General features: G+C 39.4%; 2 protein-coding genes across 2 annotated transcripts; both read left to right on the top strand.

Moving 5' to 3' along the window:
- The first annotated feature begins 161 nt into the window (after positions 1-161).
- Positions 162-20,118, top strand: LOC102719496 (callose synthase 5). Its single transcript, XM_015838694.2, has 43 exons — positions 162-203; positions 277-623; positions 1,174-1,274; positions 4,786-4,907; positions 4,992-5,088; positions 5,198-5,308; positions 5,423-5,551; positions 5,635-5,727; positions 6,117-6,208; positions 6,295-6,427; positions 6,503-6,640; positions 6,713-6,789; positions 6,869-6,956; positions 7,027-7,158; positions 7,244-7,358; positions 8,060-8,394; positions 9,074-9,126; positions 9,200-9,260; positions 9,333-9,414; positions 9,490-9,539; positions 9,664-9,750; positions 10,430-10,552; positions 10,795-10,889; positions 10,974-11,058; positions 11,155-11,315; positions 12,064-12,187; positions 12,329-12,423; positions 12,513-12,636; positions 12,701-12,852; positions 13,926-14,035; positions 14,127-14,252; positions 14,328-14,396; positions 14,486-14,675; positions 14,930-15,041; positions 15,150-15,269; positions 15,357-15,472; positions 15,561-15,644; positions 16,008-16,120; positions 16,195-16,424; positions 16,539-17,336; positions 17,437-17,487; positions 17,597-17,782; positions 19,473-20,118. The coding sequence occupies exons 2-43, from the start codon at positions 335-337 to the stop codon at positions 19,701-19,703; spliced, it is 5,880 nt and encodes a 1,959-aa protein (XP_015694180.2). The 5' UTR covers positions 162-203; positions 277-334; the 3' UTR covers positions 19,704-20,118.
- Positions 20,119-22,480: 2,362 nt separating this feature from the next.
- Positions 22,481-23,528, top strand: LOC121054771 (deSI-like protein At4g17486). The gene is made up of 2 exons (XM_040525412.1): positions 22,481-22,790; positions 22,882-23,528. Exons 1-2 carry the CDS (start codon positions 22,553-22,555, stop codon positions 23,409-23,411), a joined length of 768 nt encoding a protein of 255 aa, XP_040381346.1. The 5' UTR covers positions 22,481-22,552; the 3' UTR covers positions 23,412-23,528.
- The last annotated feature ends 2,091 nt before the right edge of the window (positions 23,529-25,619 follow it).

The raw sequence follows: 25,619 nt of genomic DNA, 5'->3' as shown, positions 1-25,619 counted from the left end.
ATGGCCACGTGTACCACCCCCCCTCAAGCAGCCATCCTCAGCCGTTGGATTCGCATATAAATAGCCACGGGCACCCAAGCCCAGCCAGCCTATTTCGCCACCCGCCTCCCCTCTCTCCTCCCCCGTTTGTTCCATTCCACCACCGCGCGCGACGGCGAGACGAGGCGGAGGCGGAGCACCTCGTCGTCGCCTCTCGCTTTAAGGTTCGTGCTCTCTCTCTCCTCTCTCCCCCCGAATCGCCCCCGGTGGCCGGCGCTAACGCTCGACGTAATGCAGGAGGGATTACGTACCCTAGGGGCAGCGAGTTGGAGGAGGCGGTGGGGAGGCGCGCGCGATGACGGCGCCGCGGGGTGGCGGCGGGGACGACCCGCCGCGGACGTCGTCGGGCGCGGCGGCGTCGGCGTCCTCCGGCGTGCCGAACGAACCGCTGACGCCGACGTCGATGCTCATGTCGGGGCAGCAGGCTGGGCTGAACCGGCGGGGGTCGAGGAGCGCGGCGATGGCGACGTTCTCGATGGAGGTGTTCGACAACGAGGTGGTGCCGTCCACGCTGAGCAGCATCGCGCCGATCCTCCGCGTCGCCGCCGAGATCGAGCCCGAGCGGCCCCGCGTCGCCTACCTATGTACGTTCCACGGTGGAACCATTTTTGTGTGACATTTTTGCGGGGGATTTTTGGTGCTTCTGGGAGTTGGAACGAGTTAAGCAGCTCGTGATGATTTTTCTCATGGCGTTTGATGTAAGTAGCGAAGCCCTGCGATGTAGCGTGTGCCTGGGTGGTTTTGTGCTGGAAATTCCGTCGCAACGTTTGCGTTGAGATTCATCGGGCGTGTGTTTCTCCGCCCATATTCTGGCTTTGCTGAGTTAGATTTCGAATTGGACTTTTTTTTCTTCTGAAATCTGCCTTCGGATAAGGTTGTCTCAATGCATTTGATGTTCATACCAGAGTACCCTTTGTTTTGTTTTGTGTTTTTTTCTTGTTTAGTGGGTGTTTGTTTGGTTCGAATCATAGTGTAGCTTAATTTGTTCGATCTGTTTGCTTATGATTTATGAACTGTATGGGTGGGTAACTGGGATGCCATACTTATTACTGCTACACTGTGAGAAATAGATGGATTTTCTAGCCTTTTCTAGTTCTATTTTGATTTGTTCCGGACCTTCTGGTCCGAATGCAGGTCGGTTTTACGCGTTTGAGAAGGCGCACCGGCTGGATCAGAACTCCGTCGGTCGTGGCGTCCGCCAGTTCAAGACGGCTCTGCTCCAACGGCTGGAGAAGGTGATACACATATCCCCTTCATATCTTTCGTATGATTTTGGCAGGCTAGCGTACGTCGTGTTTCATCTGTTAGTTCTGTTTAGTATGTTCGGTACCGTGCAACTTGCTATTTTGCATTTTCTGTGCTCCGGTCTGCACCCCTGCATGCATGTCTAGCGACTAGCGTGGAACTAATGTTTCGTGGGGGTGGATTTTCATCCCTCGATTGCATATTAACTCATTTATTACATATCATCTAAATATTAATTAAAAATTTTAAAAAATTGACAAGTTGAATTAATATGAGATGTATGACTCTATAAACATGTAGGTTAAACTTGACTTCTACAAGTTCTCACAGTGAAAAAAAGACATTAAATTAAAAGTAGTATACATATATTCATAATTAATTTTTTTATTTTATTATAACTGGCAGTAATCAAATTTGAACTAGCATCTACGTAAAGTGATATATTGTATATTAATTTATCTTGTTAATTTTTTAATAACTATTTAGGTAACATGCAACAACAAAGTAGTTGATATACAATCAAGTGATAAAAATACTTCCTAATTTTCCTATGATCATTGTTTGCTATAGTACTTAGTCTAGTGTAATGCAAAGTAATGTAAAAATAGTTTAATCTATTTGTTAAAATAGTACTACCGTTGATTTTTAACATATGATACCGTTGACTTTTGGCATGTTTGACCATTCATTTTATTCAAAAGTTTTGTGTGGATATAAATTATGATGTCATTTATTAAAAACGAAGGAAATAATATTGAGATCTTTTAAGGTGCTCCCTCTTACCTCTAGGGTGGTAAGAACCGACTATAAATCCTGGCCATTTTTTTAATTTGTTTTGTCTTATAATAAATATATTAGTAGGAAAAGGAAAACATTAATGACTATAAACATTCTATAACCACATGCAAGAAATCCAGGTCCAATAAATTTCCAAACATTCAAATGATTCAAATGGACATGTATGTGTTATTATTTCAAATATGTTAAGTGGTTATTTAAATTTTCTTGGTAATCAAAGTTCCATAGGAAATGATGGTAAGATTATGAAATTAGTATTCATAAAAACAAATTTACATCGTACAAATCAAATGGACTGTAGTTTTAAAATCCAAAATTAGGATTGCTACAATGAAATTAAATATTATTTAGATTTCAAAGTATTTGAAAATTTCATAAGCATGTGAGTGATTTACAGTCTGAATATAAACACCAAATTTAAATTATGCTAATTTGGTGGTAAAATTTAAAATCCTCATTAAGGATTTAAACATGTAAAAAGTTGAAAAATTATAAAAGTAAGTACCTTGTTATGTTGTAATTTGAATTTTGAATTATGGTAAATGAGAGCATTTTATTAATTACTTACTGTATATGCATCAATATTTATAGCAGGTTGACGGAGTTTATCTTTCCTTCCTTCCTTCCTTTCTTTCTTTCTTTCTTTCTTTCTTTCTTTGTGATCTCTTGCCTCTAATGAGGTAAGATCAATCCTAACCATCAGATCAATACAAAATAATGGTTCAAATAATCTTGGAGCACTCTAAAAAATTCCAATAATATTTCACCATGTTTAAATGATCAAACGTGTGATTAAAAACTAATAATGTCATCTATTAAAAATCAGATCGAGGAATACTTCAACGTGTCAAAATGCTCATGGAAAATAAAAAGGCGATATATACACAATTTAAGCTGTCGGCACTATATATTTGCTGTTTTATATGAAAACTAAGCTTATCGGAATTTTAATTCTGTAGAAACTAGGTCGGGCGAAAAGATATAACAGCTGATGATCCGATCGGGTCCTGAAAAATCATTTGTTTGACATTAGCTTAATCTAATTAACACGTTGGGGGATGAGTAGAAACAAGTATGCGAAATGAATTTATTGATCAGCCTGCTACATACACATACTCATTTCCATCACTAATATGTTCTATGTTGTTGTTTTTATTTCGTTTTAGATGATATGTTTTTTTATACTCCATTTGTTCGTTTGAAAATATAAGGTATAATTTTTTATAAATTAAACTTTTAAGAATACTGATCGATAATTGGGCTAAATTTAAATTTTAATGTTTGATACCATTGGTTTTTTTGACAAAAATTAATTTTTATTTATTTTATTGTAATTTGTATTATCATTACATGTACTTTAAACATGACTAATACTTTTGCATATTTAGATAAAAATTTTAAATAAGACAAATAGTCATATTGTGTCATAAATCAATGATGTCAAACATTAAAAAAATGAGGAAGTATGTGTTTTATGCTATGCATGTAGTACCATTAGATTCAAATTTAAAAATATTTTCATATGATATTAATTTAAAAAATTAAAAGCCCAAGAATGAGGTTGGAAACCCTATAAAAAGTTAATACGCCTGATGTTCTCAAATTTTGGTAATTGAGCATGACTAAATTTACTTTTTTGTTAAACAAATTTTTATTTATTAATACTTGTAATCCTTTATTAGTAATGCGGCGAACTGTTTGGAGTATATGTTTTTACTGAAAATCTGAAATTATATTGTCTTTGTAACCTTGAGTGGATCCATCAATTCGCCATGTTATTGTTTGCCGTTTTACTAATTATGTACTTTATCCGTTCAAAAAATATGTTGGTGTAAATTTTCTTTTATGAAGATTAAGTAGGGAGATGAAACTAAATGAAGAATGTTTGTAATTGGTTGAGATTAGAAATTAGATAAAAATTAAAAGATAGATGTTTTATGATTAAATGAGATGAAGTAGTGGTTGGAGAATCAAATGAGATATTGTTACGTAGTATGATTGAACGTATGGACAAGTGGAGTGATGACTTTATTTTCTAATAAAATGTGAACACATGGCTATATTTTGAAACAAAGAAAATACTGATATTCAATTTGCTTGGCTTTGCCTAAAATGTTATATTACACGTCTACATCATGCGAAGATAAATCGAGGTCCTATGCTCTGCACCTGGACCTTCTTAAGGAAGGAATGACCTAGCGCCATTGGAATTTAAGGGGATAGACATGTTTGTTTCGGTTTAGAATTATTATAATCTGGCTTACAGTGATAATTAAAATAAATAATTAGATTAATATGCCAGCTTATTATGATCTAGAGTCCAGAATACTGTAATCTGATAAGCTCATACAAGGATGTTTTTACTGGATTATTGAGTGGCTAAAGACTCAACGCTGCCCTTATGTACTTTAAATTAATTACCATCTTACTCTGCATTACCTATTTTAACTTATAATAATCTAGCTTATATAGTAATTTACCTAAATAATCTAGATTATAATAATCCTAATTGAAAACAAACCGGGCCTAACTTTTTCCTCGTTCATTTAGTGAAGGGAAAAAAATAAAAATAGGTGAAATTATACCAGAGAAAACAGGGATAGGAACAGTGAGTTAGGGGCATGAGGGCATCGGTCTTGTGAATCCCAAGTTCTTGCCTGGTTGCCTTACCAATGTTCCCTTGAAATCTTATGGAACCAACAGGATAACAGCCCCAGTCTCGCGAAACGAGTGAAGAAGACCGACGCCCGCGAAATTGAGAGCTTCTACCAGCAGTACTATGAGAACTACGTCCGTGCCCTCGACAAAGGGGAACAAGCCGACAGGTAATTCATAAACCGTCCTCCAGGTATCCTGTAAATCCAATCCCTTTCTTGAGACATCCAGTTCCATGCAAATGTCGCTTGCAGGGCTCAGCTTGGTAAGGCCTACCAGACGGCCGGAGTTCTATTCGAGGTTCTCTGCGCCGTCAACAAGAATGAGAAGGTCGAGGAAGTTAGTCCGGAGGTTCGTGTTCAAAATATCGACTCTAGTTAGTAGATACTGTCGTTCTTTGTCAACGAAAATCTAGGTCCTCTCAAATGTAATGGGTTTCTCTAAATTCCCGATGCGGCAGATTGCTCGCCTGCACAGGGATGTGCAAGAGAAGAAAGACATATACACGCCGTTCAATATCCTCCCTCTCGATGCCGCCAGTGCGTCTCAGTCCATTATGCAGATGGAGGAGGTATATAAGATTCATGATATTGGAATCTGTTTCTGAAAAACGATGGAACCGTGTAGTACCGGTTCAGGTTCAGTGAATGAAATCGGCGTGCTCATTAGTTTGAAACCTTAACAGATCAAAGCAGCAGTTACAGCGCTGCGGAACACACGTGGCTTGACCTGGCCTTCCGCATTCGAGCCAGAAAGGCAGAAGGGGGGTGATCTTGATTTGCTGGATTGGTTGAGAGCTATGTTTGGTTTTCAGGTCTGCTAGTTATTCCAAACGAGTCAATTTCAATTTGTCAATTCTATTCCCAACTTAACACCAGCTTATCTCCTTGCGTGCAGAGGGACAGCGTGAGAAATCAAAGGGAGCATTTGATTCTCCTCCTCGCTAATGTGCATATAAGACTTGAGCCAAAGCCCGAGCCACTTAGCAAGGCATGTTCCTTTGCCACTTTTTACTTTGTTGATTTGACTATATGGATATCAATGTGGATAATGCAGTAAGAAGCCTGGGATCAGTATGTATTCATTCTCTGACTATTCATTCCAGTAAACAAAAGCCTCAACCTTCAACCAAAACAATTGTTTTTCTTTTATAATGATTTATATTGGATCAGCTGGAGAAACATCTTGCAAAATTCGAGCTGATCTTGTTGCCTTCTATCATGTTCCAAAAATTATCACCGTGAAATTCAATTGATTAAACTGATTAGCTACTTGTTTCGAGCATGCTTCTAAATAATTCTAACATCCTCCATTTCCTGTCCATTCCTTTTTATGTTGCCTCTTCAATGACTGGAGCTTTTCTTTCAACCCTGAAACAGCTTGATGACCGGGCTGTTGATGTGGTGATGGCTAAGCTATTCAGTAATTACAGGAACTGGTGCAACTTTCTGTCACGAAAGAATAGTTTGAAGTACAAACAATCCCTTGCCTGTATTTTTCTAAAGAAAGCTGTTATTATTTTTCTTACTTTACATCGTTGATGATTTCACAATGCAGAAATCCTTCAGGTGCACAACCACAGGAAATTCAACAACGAAATATTTTGTTTCTAGGTCTTTATCTTCTCATCTGGGGTGAAGCAGCAAACATCCGATTTATGCCAGAGTGCCTTTGCTACATCTTTCACAATGCAAGTTTCATCTTTTTAATTATTATATTAAGTCTCAAATCTTAATGCTATTAACGTTAGCATGTATATATTTAGATGGCATACGAATTGCATGGGCTGCTTGCTGGAAATGTTAGTATTGTGACCGGGGAAAATATCAGGCCATCTTATGGTGGGGATGAAGAGGCTTTCTTGAAGAAAGTAGTTACACCTATCTATCGTGTCATTAAAAAGGTATTTAATAAATCAGAAATCATATGAAATGAAAAAAGGTTTTTCAATACTAATGATAATGGTGGTTTGCAGGAGTCAGGAAAAAGCAAACATGGAAAAACACCACACTCAGCGTGGTCTAATTATGATGATCTAAACGAGTATTTCTGGTCTGTTTACAACCTTATATTTGTGTATGCGTTGACAAACTTTTTCATTTTCTATAATTCCTACTCTATTTCATTTCAGGACATCTGATTGTTTCTCACTGGGGTGGCCAATGCGGGATGATGGTGATTTTTTCAAATCTGTGCATGATTCAAGGCCTGTAACAATGGTACAAATCTTATCCATCTGTTGATATCTCTTGGAAAGTTTGATTGGGATTTACAAATCATTATTTATAGGCTGGAAGCTCATCACGGAAAGGTTCTTCTACTAAAAGCACAGGGAAGATGAATTTTGTTGAAACAAGAACGTTTTGGCACATCTTCCGTAGTTTTGACAGAATGTGGACCTTCTATTTGTTGGCTCTGCAGGTACTAGCTGAAAATTGTATATGATTTTTTCATCTTGATTATTGTTTTACATTCTTGAGCATCTTCTAATGATTAAATTGAACAGGCAATGCTGATCTTTGCGTGGAGCGATTATACGCTATCTCAAATTCTTCAGAAGGACCTCTTATACTCCCTATCTAGTGTATTTGTCACAGCGTCGTTTCTACAGTTCCTCCAAAGTATGGTCCACGTCTCAGTTGTTTGCTTTTATTATATGACGTTGTCTGAAACAGCTAGGCTTTAATATCAGGTGACAAACTGCCAGTTTTTTTTGTGTCACTAGATCTTGCTAATGTTGCCTCAAGCATTGGACTATTTGCTTCTTTAGTGTGTCGTTGTACTTAATTTTGTTTTGATACATATGGATTTTTTTTCTTGGAACACAGGAGATACATTGAATTTTTAGGCAGAAAATGTGCACTAGATTTGTTTTGTTCACAATGCTAGGTGAACATCTGTTTTTAACAATGATTGCTGAAACTAGTACCCTTTCCAATGTGCACATGGCATAGCTCGTTCTCGCTCTCTCTCTTGACACTTTTCAGGTTCAAAACCAGCCCACCTGGATTATTTTCCTCAAAAGTAACGTCGAACTGGCTAGACAAAACATCAAACTGTGCAAAGAAATATTACCTAGGGGGAGGGGGACTCTTTCAATAGATAAATCTGATTGTTCATATCCTTCTTCAGTTGACCCTCCTATTGACCCAATTCTATGCCTTCTCTATACATTTTTTTTAATTTTGAAAGATTTCTCCATTCATTTTTATTAAGGCAGCCTATCTATTTAGAGCTGTCACATACTAATGTTCTTCAGATGGTGTTGAGTTGGCAGCTCCTTGTGCAAAATGTAACTGAACTTTTCTTTAATTGATGGCAGGTATTTTAGACTTTGTTCTGAACTTCCCTGGCCATCATAAATGCCAGTTCATTGATGCCATGAGAAATATTCTGAAGATCATAGTTAGTGCTGCATGGGCTGTGATCCTTCCATTTTTCTACATTAGCACTGCAGCTAAAGTCAATTTACCGATTAAAGATCTGGATAAATGGTTTCAATATGTTAAAGGAGTTCCACCTCTATATATCCTAGCTGTGGCTGTGTATCTGATACCTAATATCCTAAGCGCAGCGCTATTCCTGTTACCGTGTTTCCGAAGGTGGATAGAGAACTCGAATTGGCGTATTGTTAGGCTTCTCCTGTGGTGGTCACAGGTATTCATTAATCTTCTTTTTCCGAATTTTCTTCTGTTCTGTTAAATGTTCATGTCAAAATTTCTGCTATAAGAAAAATAGTTTTTTTTACTTAATCTACTGTTTGGTATGATGGAACAGAATTTGGAGAGATTGGGTTTGATCACAGAATATCATATGTTCTTATAAATAGTATTTCTAGAATCTGTCAAGTTGATGAATCCAAAACTTTCATCCCTAAATTTTAAGTATGAACTCTATGTTCTGTCTAAAATCCATGAACCTCATGCTGGGGCATACATTATACTTCCACCGAGATTATGCATATTGAGGAATGAGGATCATATTTTCTAATCTCAACTGAGCATTATATTTTGTGTTTGCAAGAGCTAAAGATGTGTATGTGTTAAAGTAAATGGAAGCAACATTCCAAAGGTATTTCTGGAAATTCGAAACAAGTTGGGAAATAACTAAACATAGTGAACATAATAGGTGTAGTTTGGTATTCCAACTTATATAGCATATGCCCAAGGAATGTGCCTTGAAGTAAAACAAATGAATGGATTTCCTGGATAAAGCAACACTGAAAAATCATTTTATTATTATTATTTATTTCTTGCTCCTGCTGTCTAGTGTCTATATTACTCTATGCCATGTGGTTTCTTTTCCATTAGCTACATTAATTGTCTAATAACTGCAGAAACGAATTTACGTTGGCCGTGGGATGCATGAAACCAGTGTTTCACTTTTTAAGTAAGTTAATATTTTCTTAATCATTGATGATTTAATCGGTGACAAACTCATTCTCTTTTATTCAACTCAAAAGGTACACATTATTTTGGATTTTGCTGCTATGCTCCAAGTTTGCATTCAGTTATTTTGTCCAGGTAAACTTTACACTTAGATGCATTGAAAAGATGGTTTGACAAGATGGCTCTGAAGCTCATATTGATTTACAGATAAAACCTCTGATCAAGCCAACAAAGGACATAATGAGTGTTCATAATATTCGTTATGAGTGGCATGAATTCTTTCCAAACGGTAATCACTGTTCTTTTTTTTTTGTGTGAGGTGTTATGTATTTTTCGAAACTGATAATAGCTGCTGTCTTTTCAGCATCATATAATATTGGTGCTATCATGTCACTCTGGGCTCCTGTTCTCTTGGTATGAGCTTATCCAACTACCATATTAGCTAACCACAGTTAGCAGTGGTGTCATATTATTCATTTCCTTTTCTTTTGAACTCATGTATTAGGTCATAAATGTTCACTTGCAATACCTCTTGTAGGTGTATTTGATGGATACACAAATATGGTATGCAATCTTCTCTACAATATCTGGCGGTGTGTCTGGAGCACTTGGACGACTTGGAGAGGTAATAATGATCTTGAATTTTTCTCTGTAGAAGCTGTTTATTTTAGGAAATCATGAACAATCAATATGTATTAGAGGCATAGGTCACCACATGGATGGGTAAGGGGCATGCTTCTGCATTAAGTACTCACATAAACTAATAGGATCTTAACTCCACAAGTCTTAAGTGCTATAAGTAGAGAATAACTTTTGTACCCTGGCCCCGGCTAAAAACTTTTATAGCCTTAGAATGCCAAAAGAGTTTTGTTAGAAGAGTAACAACTAAATTTGGAAGTTGATTGGCTTTTATTTCTCAAGGAAAACAGAGTATGCTTATGTATCTGTTAGACATAGGACTTTGTTCTTTTTCCTCTTAAGGTGTTAAAAGCTCATTACCCGGGGCGAGAAAAATTACTTGAGGTAGAGGTACCAAAAAGTGCATGGTATGTTTGGTACCTCACCTCTCCATAAGACAGGAGATACGGGGTACCTCCTGAGGTAAAAAAAAAGCACGGTATTTCTTATTGAATAGAAGCATGATTTAAGAGCCTCCCTAAGGACCATACAAATCTCTAACTCCTTTTTAACCTTGCCCTTTCTTATTTAATTGTGTTATAATAGTTAGTTCATATATGTAATTAAGAAGCTGAGCATGACACTGAACTATTTTCTTATTGACTTGTCATGCTTCTATTCATCAGATACGAACATTAGGAATGCTGAGATCACGATTTCATTCTCTGCCTGGGGCCTTCAATACATTTTTGGTGCCATCAGATAAAAGACGAAACAGACGCTTTTCACTAGCAAAGCGCTTCGCTGAGGTCCCAAATGACAGTAACAACATTTTCTTTTATGATGTATCCTCTCCGTTTCACATTATAATGTTTTCTGGTCTTGTCTAAATTTATTTGTGTGCTAATGAATCTAGACACATATACAAAACATATATACATTAATACATGGATGAATTCAGACAAACCCATAAAGTCTTATAATATGGAACGGAGGGAGTATCTTCTAAATCCTGAAAATGTTTTGATATACTACAAAATTGATTGCACAGGTTTCTCCCAACAAGAGAACCGAGGCTGCCAAGTTTGCTCAGCTGTGGAATGAAGTGATATGCAGTTTCCGGGAGGAAGATCTTATAAGTGATAAGTGAGTCCCTTAGCTCATGTTTAGGAGGAAATATATTATTATCTGCTCATAGCAATGTGTTTTATGGGAGCTTCTGCTCCTCAGGGAAATGGACTTACTGGTGGTTCCTTATTCGTCAGACCCCAGTCTTAAACTGATGCAGTGGCCTCTCTTCTTGCTTGCTAGCAAGGTTTGACAGAATAAGATAAAAAATTTCCCTTCTCGCCTCCTTACAGTTCTGTGTTTAATTGCATGATTGCAATTTATTTTGAGGGAAACTCTGCAGATACCTATAGCTTTAGACATGGCAGCACAATTTCGACCAAGAGATTCCGATCTTTGGAAACGTATATGTGCAGACGAGTATATGAAATGTGCTGTACTGGAATGCTACGAGTCATTCAAGCTTGTTCTTAATTTAATAGTGATTGGAGAAAATGAAAAAAGGTATATTCTGATATTTTTTTGTCTTCCCACCATTCATGTGTCTACAAGAGAAAAGTCTATTCTGAGTTGAAAAAAAGAAGTCCCTAGTGCTCTTTCTTAAGTTCCTTTTTTTTTTCCATTTTAGGGCCAACAAAATCTTGGAAATAAGTAATGCAAAACTATGAAATTAGAATATGTTTATTTTTTTCTTAAAGATGTCATTACCATTATTTATTAGATTTTGGTTTCCATGGAACTTTGGTACTTTGAACGGTTACCTTTTTCCCTTACCCCTACAAAGCTTTTAAAAGTTGGGCCATTCCTCTGGTCAGTAAACGGTTATATTCTTATTCTTACAAAGCTAAAATTCCTTTCGTCAGAAAAATATCAGCTTTATATCATTATGACCCTATATGATGACGTGTATGCAAGCTGTCGTTACAATACACTGTAAGAATAGAGAATGGCCGATTGCATATGGCTCCACACCATTGCTACATCAATTAGAGGACTTGATTGTTCCAAACTAAACTTAGAAGATGCCCAAGGATCACCACTATAAATGGAAAGGGTGACCATTACTGCTCATAATTTGTAATGTCTAATGACTATTACATAGGCATCTGCGCATTCATCTTTTATGCTAGCTTATTCTTTTATTATTATTTTTTGAATATTACCTTAAAAAACATGTATATTTGATGTTTTGCTTCACCTTTTTTCCCCAGATATGGTTTTGCTTCACTTGTTTGTTCATTGACCGCTACAGGATTATTGGTATTATCATAAAAGAAATTGAAGCTAACATTGCGAAGAACACATTCCTTGCCAATTTTAGAATGAGCGCACTGCCAGTCCTGTGCACGAAATTTGTGGAGCTTGTATCTGCCCTGGTAATACAATGTTACTACTACTAAAGTGTAGTCCTATATGAGAAATGCAGTGCTCATTTGTTTCAGTTTGCTAGAACATGTTCTTTATCGTCATATATTGGAATAAGAATTATTCTATGATCATTTTGCTCACATCCACAGAAAGAAAGGGATGCCTCAAAATTTGATAGTGTAGTATTGTTGCTTCAAGACATGTTGGAAGTGATCACAAGAGATATGATGGTCAATGAAATCAGGTGTCACTTTTTGTACTCGACAATTATATAACTGGCTTCCTTTCTCATGGCAAACTGGCGAGTAATCTCATACTACCATTCACTCACAGAGAACTAGCTGAGTTTGGTCATGGAAACAAGGATTCTGTGCCAAGAAGGCAACTTTTTGCGGGTACTGGTACAAAGCCTGCAATCGTCTTTCCTCCCCCAATTTCAGCACAGTGGGACGAGCAGGTCATATTAAAATCTTGTTTGTCTTTTATTACTAGGAATATGCACTAACTTCACTTTTGTGCAGATTAAGCGTCTGTACCTCCTCTTGACTGTGAAAGAATCGGCGATGGATGTGCCTACAAATCTTGAAGCTCGCCGGAGGATAGCATTTTTCACTAATTCTTTATTCATGGACATTCCACGTGCACCTAGAGTACGCAAAATGCTGTCATTCAGGTTAGTCTCATATATCAGCTTGCTTACTACTTTTCTTCCCATCTAAAATGTACTATGCAGTATTTCTGTCATGTTTTACACACAGCACACTGTGTAGAGACCATATGCACCATTTCTAGAAAATAGAACAATGAATAGGCAATGTATTGAAACTAAATTGACAGAAAATACATGCTCTCCTTCACCTTTGAGAAAAATTAACGAGAACACATGGGAAGTTTGGCAGTGACTAACAGATGATCCTTTCACTGTATTCCTCAAACTTTAAAAATCATCTTATAAAGTAAAATTTGGGTTGAATTTCGTTTTGCTCCCATTTCTAATCACTGTAGCTCTTTGAGTATCTGGCCATGAATTGAATTCTAAATCCTAATTTATGCTAACCAGGAAGAGGAAAATATACAATAATACCATGCAGGATTTTCCATGAATGTTGGGTTTTCTGGCTGAAGCCATTGATGACGCATTTATACATTTTTTATGATAAAACATTCAAAAATGTGTGCTCATTGTTTATTTAGAGCTGAGATGATCCTCAGCTCCTTAAACTTTGTGCTATTACTCACTGCACTAATTATAATGTGCCTAACAAACAATACGAGCAGCTACTGACCTGATGCCATAAATATATTAGGTGGCTTTTAATACTTGGAATTTCAACTAGCAGTGTGTGCCTTTGTTCTGATTCATGTCAGGCACTCCCGTTTCTTTGATTCATTGTGGTCTTACTATGACAGAAGCAACTCCTCAATGCTGATGAAATTATGTTTATAAAGTTCATTGTATCCGTCCATTTTGTATATGCATGTTTGCTTGATGATAACACTAATACAAATAATTCTGATTTGTGAATATGAAATGTAAAATGAAGCAGTTGACTTTCCAGATGCAGACCTTGTACACCTTATTTTTACAGCCGTCTTGAAATGCACAGGCACAGGAACAATGTCGAAACTAGAAAAAGACACTGAATCACCACAGATATCTTATACACCTTCTATGCTTAAATTTGTTAAGATTTTCAACAATGAGTGTGCATGAGATAACTGCGCATCACCTTTTTCCCTTTGCAGCGTTATGACTCCATACTACAGTGAGGAAACTGTATATTCAAGGAGTGACCTTGATCTGGAAAATGAAGATGGTGTCTCAATTATATTCTACCTGCAAAAGATTTTTCCAGGTCTCCACTCATGTTTTATTTTTCTTTTTTCCCTTCCAATTGTTGATTCAGTCACCAGGATTATGTCCTTCACTCTTCGTTGTTGTTATAGATGAATGGAATAATTTTCTGGAAAGAATTGGTTGCCAAAGAGAGAGTGAAGTTTGGGGAAATGAAGAAAATGTCCTACAACTTCGTCATTGGGCTTCTCTTAGAGGACAGACGCTCTGTAGAACAGGTGAATTGAATTAGCTGTCTTATCTTACTAAATAAAGATGATTTAGTTAGTTAACGTTTTTCTTGCTGGGAATAGTTAGAGGCATGATGTACTACAAGAGAGCCTTGAAGCTTCAAGCATTTCTTGACATGGCTTCTGAATCTGGTGAGCTGCTTCAAGCTCCAAGCTGAGCATTCCCTTTATTGTTGTGCTTTCATAAATATTGTTGATCTTATGCCCTGTCTTGCATGCAGAGATACTGGAAGGATATAAAGCAGTTGCAGATCCAGCGGAGGAGGAGAAGAAAAGCCAAAGATCTCTTTCATCTCAACTTGAGGCTATAGCAGACATGAAATTTACATATGTTGCAACTTGCCAGATATATGGCAATCAGAAACAATCTGGTGATCGACGTGCAACTGATATCTTAAACTTGATGGTGAAGTGAGTCATTTTTATGATCTATTCTACAACATTTTTCCATACTACAAGATACACCATATCTATCCCCAGGAGCAGCATGCTTTTCTTATATTTTTGCAGACTATATCCCTTGTTTTACATTTGTTTGATAGATAGCATTTAACTCCCAAATGCATAGTTTCTAGGAATATTCTGCACTCTGCTTTGTTCTATTAAAAATGAATACTATGTTCTTTTAGGAGCAAAGTAATTTCAATCTGAACTTGAAACTGTAGTTATCCCGGTCTCCGTGTGGCATACATTGATGAAGTTGAAGAGAGAGATGGTGAAAAGGTGCAGAAGGTCTTCTATTCAGTTTTGGTAAAAGCTCTTGACAATCATGATCAGGTAATCATTTCCACAAAGTGGAATTCATTGTCCACCATTCAAATCTTGATGGCATTTTGGTCTGATGTACATCTCAATAGGGCTTATTTACTTTTGTATACTTTGAAGGAAATATACCGCATAAAATTGCCAGGGCCAGCAAAATTAGGTGAAGGTAAACCAGAAAATCAAAATCATGCGATTGTCTTTACGCGGGGTGAAGCTCTCCAAACAATTGATATGAACCAGGTGAATTGAATTATTGTTCTAAAAAACTGAATAATTATGCTGCTATTCAAGATATATCTAATATGTTGCATTGTTAACTATCTTTAGGACAATTATTTGGAGGAAGCTTTAAAAATGCGGAATTTGCTGGAAGAATTCCATGAAAGCCATGGTGTGCGCCAACCAACAATTCTTGGTGTGCGTGAGCACATTTTCACTGGAAGGTCTGGTTGGACGCTTTGCAGTTGTTACTGCATTTCCTTCTTTAAAAAATCCATATCAGTGACTAACATCTAAATTCTTGTGTTGTAGTGTGTCATCTCTTGCATGGTTTATGTCAAACCAGGAAACCAGCTTTGTGACAATAGGACAGAGAGTACTAGCTAATCCACTGAAGTAAGTCCAAATCATTTTATTATGTCCTGATATAATGAAGCACAGCCCACTATTATTATGTGGAACAACGGGAGTGCGACATGTTGGAAGCACTGAGCATCTATAGCAACTGACTCCAAGTCAAATAAGTTATAAATCACTTTTATTGTATCATTTCAACCCTTGAAATGCACATGGATATGTGTCTGAGATTAAAAAGTAAATGAGGTGGTAAAAGATTAATTCAACCAAGTGCTATTGGCTCAAATCTTAAGAAAAACATGTTGACAGTTTATAGTGTGGCTGTACTGTTCAATAATGCAAAAGGAATCAGCTCTTATAGCCTTGATGTTGTATATTTGACATGCTTTGTTTTCTGTGCAGGGTACGTTTTCACTATGGGCATCCTGATGTATTTGATAGAATTTTTCACATTACAAGAGGTGGCATTAGCAAGGCTTCCTGTGGTATAAATTTAAGTGAGGACATTTTTGCTGGTACGTGATTCTGCATGTATTTCTGACTTCTCATTTGCGCTCTTGGATACCATAGGCTTACACTTCTATTCCAGGTTTCAACTCAACACTCAGACGTGGGAATGTCACCCATCATGAATACATTCAAGTTGGCAAAGGACGAGATGTTGGCCTTAATCAAATTTCTCTCTTTGAAGCCAAAGTGGCATGTGGTAATGGAGAGCAAGTACTAAGCAGAGACATCTACCGCTTGGGTCACCGCTTTGACTTTTTCCGAATGCTGTCATGCTACTTTACCACTGTTGGATTTTATATCAGCTCGATGGTAAGTTTCATCATTGACCTAGTAGAGTGAACACAGGACACTTGCATGCTTTATATTTGTTCTGATCTGCTACCATCCTTTTCTCACTAAGGTTCTTGTCTTAATTTTGTGCAGATGGTTGTCATAATAGTTTATGTTTTCTTGTATGGAAGGCTTTACTTGGCCTTAAGTGGTCTAGAGTTTGCAATTATGAAGCAAGCACGAATGAGAGGCAACACTGCTCTTCAGGCGGCTATGGGGTCTCAGTCTATTGTGCAGCTAGGTCTTTTGATGGCCTTACCTATGTTTATGGAGATTGGATTGGAAAGGGGTTTTAGAAGTGCCCTAGGGGATTTCGTCATAATGCAGCTTCAGCTCTGTTCTGTTTTCTTCACTTTCTCCCTTGGCACAAAATCACATTACTTTGGTCGCACAATCCTGCATGGTGGTGCAAAATATAGAGCGACTGGCAGAGGCTTTGTAGTTCGCCATGTAAAATTTGCTGAAAACTATAGAATGTACTCCAGAAGCCATTTTGTCAAAGGACTTGAGCTCATGTTATTGCTAGTGGTTTATCAGTTGTACGGTGATGTGGCAACAGATTCGACTGCATATATCCTTCTGACATCATCAATGTGGTTCCTTGTAATCACTTGGCTGTTTGCACCATTCCTGTTCAACCCATCAGGATTTGAGTGGCAAAAAATAGTTGATGATTGGGATGACTGGACCAAGTGGATAAGCAGTCGTGGTGGCATTGGTGTGCCTGCTAATAAAGCTTGGGAGTCTTGGTGGGAGGAGGAGCAGGAACATTTGCTGTCTACAGGTTTATTTGGCCGTTTCTGGGAGGTCATCCTGTCTCTCCGGTTCTTCATCTTCCAATACGGTATCATGTATCATCTGAATATCTCAGCGGGCAACAAAAGCATCTCTGTGAGCATATTTTTACATACTGTTTGTCGTTTGGAAGCATGAAGCATCCTTACAAATATGAATTTATGATTGTCCTCTCAATCTGATTTTGTAACTTCAGGTTTACGGTTTGTCTTGGCTGGTTATCGTTGCTGTGGTGATGGTCCTGAAGGTATCTCATTTTCTTGCTAGTAATTAGTAACATCCTGAGGAAAGCTGATATTCATGCATAGTTAAACTTTATCTCCTTTTTATGTTTCTAATTGGTATCTTTTCTGCAGGTGGTATCCATGGGGAGAAAGAAATTCAGTGCAGACTTCCAGCTGATGTTCCGGCTTCTTAAGCTGTTCCTGTTCATTGGATCTATTGGAACCCTGGCCATTCTTTTCACCCTTTTGCATCTAACAGTTGGTGACATATTCGCCAGCTTCCTTGCCTTTGCACCAACAGGATGGGCCATTCTTCAGGTATTTCTCAGCCATCAACATCGCACTTTTAATAGTGTCAGCGAGTCCCCCCAGCCCCCCAGTGCCACCCTCAAGGTCCAGTACCAATCCATATAGTTTCAGAAATAAACACAAGGCACTATGGGTAGCTGTCCACTCCCCTAGCCCACTTGATATGGTACAGTTAGGATATATGTACCGCCTGGTGGCTTAACTTATCCGGTACATATCGCCTAACTATTAGTAACATCCTGAGGAAAACAATTCTTTTCCTAGGAAAATAGCAGGAATTCTGCCTAAATTATAATTATGAAGGAAAAAAGGTTATAGTACAGACAGGATTGTTATGATAATACATTTACAGCCATTTTAGGAGGAGCACCAATTAAGGATCGTAGCTTAGATTGGCTCTGTCTGTGCAATATCCTGGACGACTATGGCCATTTGGGCTCCGTCTTGTGATGAATTCTGAAAGATTCTTCTGTTCCTATCTAGACAGATATTCCACCGCATGATAGTGCTCCAGTAACTCTCCTGTAATTTTCGGCTTGATGGTGGATACTGCGAACCACCAGTCCTGCAAAATGTTGAAAAATGCTTTTGGAGGTATGCTTTGAAGGCCTCTTGTCTGGCAAGCCCTGTTCCAGACTTCCTCAGTAAAAGCCACAGTCTTTGGCCAAATGGAATGTGTCCTCCATAGCTTCATTGCAAAGGCTGGAAGTCCAGTTACAAGGGCAGTATTACCTCAGCAAGTTCTGAGCTGTAAGGGCCTTTTGGTGCCGAAACAGCCATCCAAAAAAATAAACATTGTATATGTTCAGCAGTAACCTGCGATAGTGCTTTGAAATTGTTTTGTACCAAAAACCCATTAAATTATGCTAAATAGGGGTTTTTTTACTGACTAAGTTCCATCACTAGTCAACCTCCAGGTGCTATCATCAAGAGTTCCTAGGGTCAGCACAACGTTCTGCGAAAGATTACCGAAAGTAACCAGCTCATTGATTTCCTCATTTGTTGTCATTGGTCACAAAAGGTTTAGCCAATTATGATTTGAAAGTTCTATCTGAATGCAATGGTTCTTCCTTTTGGTCAGCTTAAACAGAGCTGGTGCAATTTCTCTGAACTATTCATTTTGCAACCATTTATCATTACACAAGGCAGCTTCCTTCCATCTTAGCCACAGCCACCTTAACTGCAACGCATGTGTAAATCTCTGCAAATCAAGTACTATTCCGAGCCCCCCCTAAGCTTCTTGGTCAACATACATGGCTAGTTTACTGAGCTATGTCCAGTGCTGGCATTACTTGGATCTTCCCCTTTCTAAAGAAAGATCTTCTTATACAGTCTATTCTCTTGATAACCCACCTTTGGATTGGCAACACAGTCAGGTGATAATTAGGGACCGCAGTGAGCTCCAATTTATCAAAGTTCCTAGGTAAACTGGATGCAATCTTTCTTTAGATAGTATCTGGACGTGATCTTGTGAATGAGAAGCAGCAACTCTACCCTTATTTTTAACCTACTGATCTGAAGCGGTAACCCCAGGTATTTACATGGGAAAGATGAAATTTCCCAGGTAAAAATGAGTTGGGTTCCACCAAGATTCAAATCTTGACATGCTATTGGATAACTTTCTGTTTTCTGAATATTTTGTGTGGAACCACTAACATTGCCAAACAATTCACTGCTGATTCCAATCTGTTTGGCACAGATATCGCAAGCCAGCAAGCCGGTGGTGAAGGCCTTTGGGCTCTGGGGATCCGTGAAGGCGCTGTCGAGGGGGTACGAGTACCTGATGGGGATCTTCATCTTCGTGCCGGTCGCCGTGCTGGCGTGGTTCCCCTTCGTCTCCGAGTTCCAGACGAGGCTGCTGTTCAACCAGGCCTTCAGCCGAGGCCTCCAGATCTCTCGCATCTTGGCCGGCGGGAAGAAGCAAAGCTGAGCCTCGCCGAGAGAGAGTCCAGGAAGTGCCCGTACAGTACAGGTTAGGCGCACAGAGAGGTTTAGGTCCAGTCCAGGATTGTTGTAGCACTATGGAGAAGCGTCGTCGTCGTCGTACGGCTGCTAACATGCTGACCCGTTCAGAAGCTGGAGTTTCGGTACTTTTGTACACACAGAGCGATGGCTTTTTTTAGGCATTTTGCAGTTACAAATCTCACACCACATTCTTGTTCATAGCCTGTACTTTGTGCTTGTATAGATAGAATTATAGAAGTTGTATTTCCACAAAAAGAAAAAAAAAGCACTATAGAAGTTGTATGCCCACAACAGTTGCATCAAAGCATTTTCGTTCTTTTAAATGTAAAGATGAGATTATTGATTCTGTACATGAAAAGAATATAAGCCACATCACTCGAGATAATGTTGTTACTTGTTCGGACTTTTAAATAGAACTGTATCCCTTTCCCCGTGTAATTATTATTATCGACGGCTTTGGTATCCAAGACTATACTCATCAGCTGACCAGCCGAAAGTGTGGGCATCATTCGTTCTGTAACTGGGCCACTGTATGGTATACTCTACCTACTCACTAGGGTAGGGCAATACTCGTTTACTCTGTGTTTGCTCCCTTTGTCATTAAATAGGGAGATTATATGGAGTGAGAGGTATGCAGGGGTAAAATAGGTAGAGATTTGAATACGTCGTGATTGATGAATAACTAATACCCCACATGTATATGCTCTTTGTAGAACAAATTTAAATTTCAGAAATACACTTATTGTGATACAGAGCTAAATCTGAAACTAGGCACGACAGCCTCCCTCAATACATTCAAGTCTATTTGGTAGAGTTAAATACATTTGAAGTAGTGGAGCTAGGAATACACTGCTTCAATCTTTCAATGGAGTATTTTCTCAAGTTTGCTAAAAAAACTGAAGATCTATATACAATGATCTAGGTGTTCAAGAATCCGAGTCTTGTCAAACAGAGCCTTAAATGGAGATTAGTCATCTCACCAAAATCTGAATACCCAAAGTCCAATAGGCGATGATGAGTCATCCATTCCAGGGGAAGCAAGCATCAATTGCTACTACGTCTTGCTTTGCAATCAATACCAAACCGGTAACTAACCAGCGTGGCTTTCAGCTTGTCCAGGCATGATGAGGATTGATGGCTAATGATCGCCCAATGGCACACACCGTGAATTAACTACACGCGTGATGACTTGGCACCGTGGCTTTAGATTGCTCTCAGCCGCCCTGAGTGTTTTTAGTTTAGCAAGCAAGGGGGAGACCGGATGCTGTTCTGCTCAATAATGATGTTCGTTTGGGTTGGCTTTAGTTGTTGAATCCATCTCTGGCTTTACTCCAACAACCATGTTATTGCTCATTGTACTAAGCTCTCTTTGCTCTTAATAAATTTTAATGTAATTCTTCAATTTGTAAACTTCACGTTATTGAATTTATAGTCATTTTGGTATAATTTAATCCAGATACTGAAAGTAATCTATACTCATTTAAAAGTGGCTTATAGTGGTGGTCGTGAGTATGCTTACTGACCACTGACTGACATATAAGGCCATAAGGTCATGAGGTCGGCAACTCGGAACCCCTCGTAAATGCTCAATTGCCTTTTGTTGTAATAAAGTTGTATGATGCTGGTTGTGGAGCTACCAGTCTATTTGGTTGTGTATGTCAAAACAGGAAGTTTCTTCTAATGCTACGTACTCCTAACGTGCTAACTATGCTACAAACATATAACTTTGCTTTTATCTATACAAAATGTCCGATGCAACGCATAGGCTTTAGCTAGTAAGCATAAAACATGTAGTACTAAATATGCATATGCTATAACAATATAAGCATGACCGTGCAAAATGTGGATACACGGAGTGTGTGCACGTGTGACTTTCCACCCTTCTGCCTCGATCTCTTAATAGATGCATATTAAAGCAACTATTTTAGTTAAGTTAAATCCTTGTTAATTTTTCAAAGGGTATAAAACGCTAGTTTCTACATAGTATTAATTGTGAAGCTAGAAATTTAATGAAATTAATTTAGGCTCAGTCCATAAATTCTAATACATCTATGCCCCTTATAAAAACAGCCGTAATGGTGCTGGGGATGCTAAATTCGTCACCCACCATCCCACCAACAACGGTCCTAAATTTTAGCATGTGGGGCTACCGTCTATTTCCTTTCCAAAACAAATTTAGCAACCAAAAATTTCCGATTAGCTAGATTTCTTGTTTGCAATGCATTGGTATGATTCTGTTAAATTTCATCACAGCATACATGTATTTTGCTAGTCTTAATAAAATTTGGCCGATATAATTCGCCGGCACATTCCAGTCTTTTCTCCTGCAAAATTTTCCCTCCAAAAATTATAATATAAACTTTCAATCACCGCTTACATTCTTACATTTATATAAATGCTAATAATCTAGACATATATACAGTAATATATATTAATCGATAGATGGATTTAGGCCTAGCCAACGTCTTCAAATATAAATAAAGAGCCTACTGTTAGCCCCATGAAAAAACATTTTCCACGCATTTTGACGGAATTTAAAATCACGTCTTCCCAAATCACACCTGACAACTACGATTTTTTTTTTAGGCTGCGGCGCCGAATTATTACACGTTACGAAAATCCAAAAAAAGTGAGCACAAAAAATGCGGAGACAGCCAGCCTCGTCTCGCGTCTCGGCCAGCCAGGCAAACAAATCCAGCGCCGCTGCTACTACTAGTAGTAAAAAGAAGGGGGGGAGAAAAAAAAAACACGGGCACCGCGCGGCGCGGGTGCGGGGTGCGGAGCGCGACAACGACGCGCGCGACGTGCGCCGTGATGGCGCCCTCGCACTCGCCCTCGCGGTCCTCCTCCTCGGCCGCCGCCGCCACCTCGGCCTCCACGCCCCGGGTCCCAGGGCGGCAGCCGCAGCAGCAGGCTCGCGGCGCGGCGGCGGCGGCGGCGGGGGCGGGGGCGGGGGCGGCGTCCCCGGTGTACCTGAACGTGTACGACGTCACCCCGGCCAACGGCTACGCGCGGTGGCTCGGCCTCGGCGTCTACCACTCCGGCGTCCAAGGCATGTACGCCCTACTTTTGTGTGTGTGTGTCTCTCTCTCTCGCTCGCGTCGATCCTGGTTTGCGCCCCTGACGCTGTGTTGATGTTGCAGTTCATGGGGTGGAGTACGCGTACGGGGCGCACGACGGGGCGGGGAGCGGGATCTTCGAGGTGGCGCCGCGGGAGTGCCCCGGGTACGCCTTCCGGGAGGCGATCCTGGTGGGGACGACGGAGCTGGCGCGGGCGGAGGTGCGGGCCCTCATGGCGGACCTCGCCGCCGAGTTCCCCGGCGACGCGTACAACCTCGTCTCCCGCAACTGCAACCACTTCTGCGACGCCGCCTGCCGCCGCCTCGTCCGCGCGCGCATCCCGCGCTGGATCAACCGCCTCGCCAAGATCGGGGTCGTCTTCACCTGCGTCATCCCGGGAAACGGCCAGGCGGTGCGCCGCAAGGGGGAGCCCGCCGCCGCCGTCGGGAAGAAGGCCACCATCCGCAGCCGCTCCGCGCGCCAGGCCGCGCAGGCCACCGCGCCGCCGCGTCCCAAGACGTTCTTCCGCTCCCTCTCCGTCGGCGGCGGCGGCAGCAGCAAGAACGTCACGCCGCGGCCGCTCTCAACCTCGCCGTCATCCGCCGCCACGTAACCGCGCCCACCTTTTAATCTTCCTGATTACAGTTTTATCTCATCTTTTTGTAACTCAGTAAAAAAAAACTTTGTGCATAAACTTAAGATTAAATTAATCCGAGATTTGCTAGTGCCAGACAAGTAACTTTGGTTGGTTAATTAGGCTCGTAATCAGTTCGAGTGTTCATCTCGGTGTGCCGGATTAATTAGTGAGGTGAGTTTTTGGTTGTTACTACTCATATTTTACATCGCAATCAACGACGACAAATTGTGATGCAACAGGAATATATTCGTTTTCCTTTCTTGGATTTAACAACCGGCCTACGATGCGACGCCGAAAGTTGCAAATGCCTCTCATCCTGTCCTTTTGACGATGCAAGGGTATCTTAGGCTCGTTTAGTTTGCAAAAAGTTTTTAAAAAATATCGAATCAAGTTTTTGACACTTATATAAAATATTAAATATACTCTAATTACAAAAGAAGACGAATCTTTTTAAGGCTAATTAATCCGTTATTAATACATGTTGGTTACTATAGCACTTATAGCTAATCACGTCCTGATTAGGCTTAAAAGAGTCGTCTCACGATTTCCCGCATAACTATATAATTAGTTTTAATATTCATGTATATTTAATGCTTTATTTATGTGTCGAAAGATTTGATATGATTTTTTTAGAAAAAAAATTAGAAACTAAACAGGGCCTTACCATCTCGAGAGTTTAAAGTATTATTATTTTTTGCAAAATTCCAAAGTTGTATGTCTCCTTTGGAACGTAGAAATTTTACAATAAAAAATTGGTCAATTCCTCCAAAATATGATTGAAATTTCTTAAAATCGAATAGATTTCGTAAGAAAACTCATCATAGTTGTCCACGAAGATAATTATTGCATGGGATTTGGTGAAGTAGGGGAGAAATATATTGAAATATAAAAAAATAGTGGATAAATGTATTGATGTTTGGAAAGGTGAAGGGCATTTTAATCTTTGTAGCTTTGTATAGGTACATGTAAAGTATGTTAAATAAAATTTTCTAATAGGAAAGTAAAAAATTTTAATCGTATTTAGCAACTGAAACAAGAGAGGAAGAAAAATGACGTAATAATGTAACCATTGTTCCTGTTAGGGGTCAGGATAAAGTTGTTGAGAAACCGACTATGGGCGATAGACATGGCCAACGGCCACAACACCGTTAAAGCCATACGTCGAAGAAGGTTAATGGATGACATTGAAGTTAAAGTCATATATCGAAGAAGGTTAATGGACAACATTGAAGACAACGGGGTCTCCTATGGCAAGTTGTTTCTAGAGAAGGAGAAAAATAGTCCGGAAGAACATTGTCACTGCTTAAGCTTTAAGAGGAGGAGCGCGTGAAGGAGAAGAGTAGATAGAGTGAAGGTCGTCCAGAAGGAGCTTGACGGCAAGCAAAAGGGGGCAGTGAGGAACATGACCGTGGCACAAGCATTTCAATATAGCAATACTTCACGAGGAGTGAGGACATGAGAAAAGATAAAGCCATGACTATAATGACAAAAATCTTAGACGCGGTTTGAAACGTCCTAAATCCAAATCGACTAGAATTTACATGTGCTTTCATGTGGTTTAAAATCTAGATGAAGAAACTCCGTAAGACTTGTATCGTAGAAATACCGCGAAATCGATTTGCTGCGGGATGGAAGGCCGGTTTGATGCGGTGGAGTGCATCTTACTAGCTCGTGGTCGCCGTGGACCGGCACGACTGCAAATGGCGTTGACGTCGGTGGTTGGTTGACTCCGTGCATGGTCAAATATTGACAGCCAGTCTAGCCTGCCGTGGACACCCGCAATAGGCTGCAGAAAGTCCACCCGGATTCATTTGAGCTCACAACTCCCTTGCCCCTTGGGCACATGAATACTCTTGAATTTTTCATGCGAATTACCACTTCACTTTCACGAAAAAAAACCCTCCATTGTTTCTGTGATCCAAAGGAGGGGAGGCTTCATTGGTTTCGACCAGGATTTTTCCCTACCGTTCTAAGGGGAAAATTGGATGGATTAGCCACTAATTACCTTATGGATGGAAGGGTGGATTGAATTGTGGACCGATTATAGGTAAAAAGTTAAAACTGATTTATTTTGGAACAGTTTGAACTCTAGAAGCTGTTTTTTACGCATATGATTATCTCAGACCAATACATGGCTTCCATCATTTTGCTTTTTGGAGAACATACTGAACGACTTATTAGCAA

Source organism: Oryza brachyantha, chromosome 6, assembly GCF_000231095.2.
Source record: "Oryza brachyantha chromosome 6, ObraRS2, whole genome shotgun sequence".
NCBI lineage: Eukaryota > Viridiplantae > Streptophyta > Magnoliopsida > Poales > Poaceae > Oryza > Oryza brachyantha.
The sequence above is the reverse complement of the archived record's forward strand: the minus strand, read 5'-3'. Positions and strand labels throughout refer to the sequence as shown.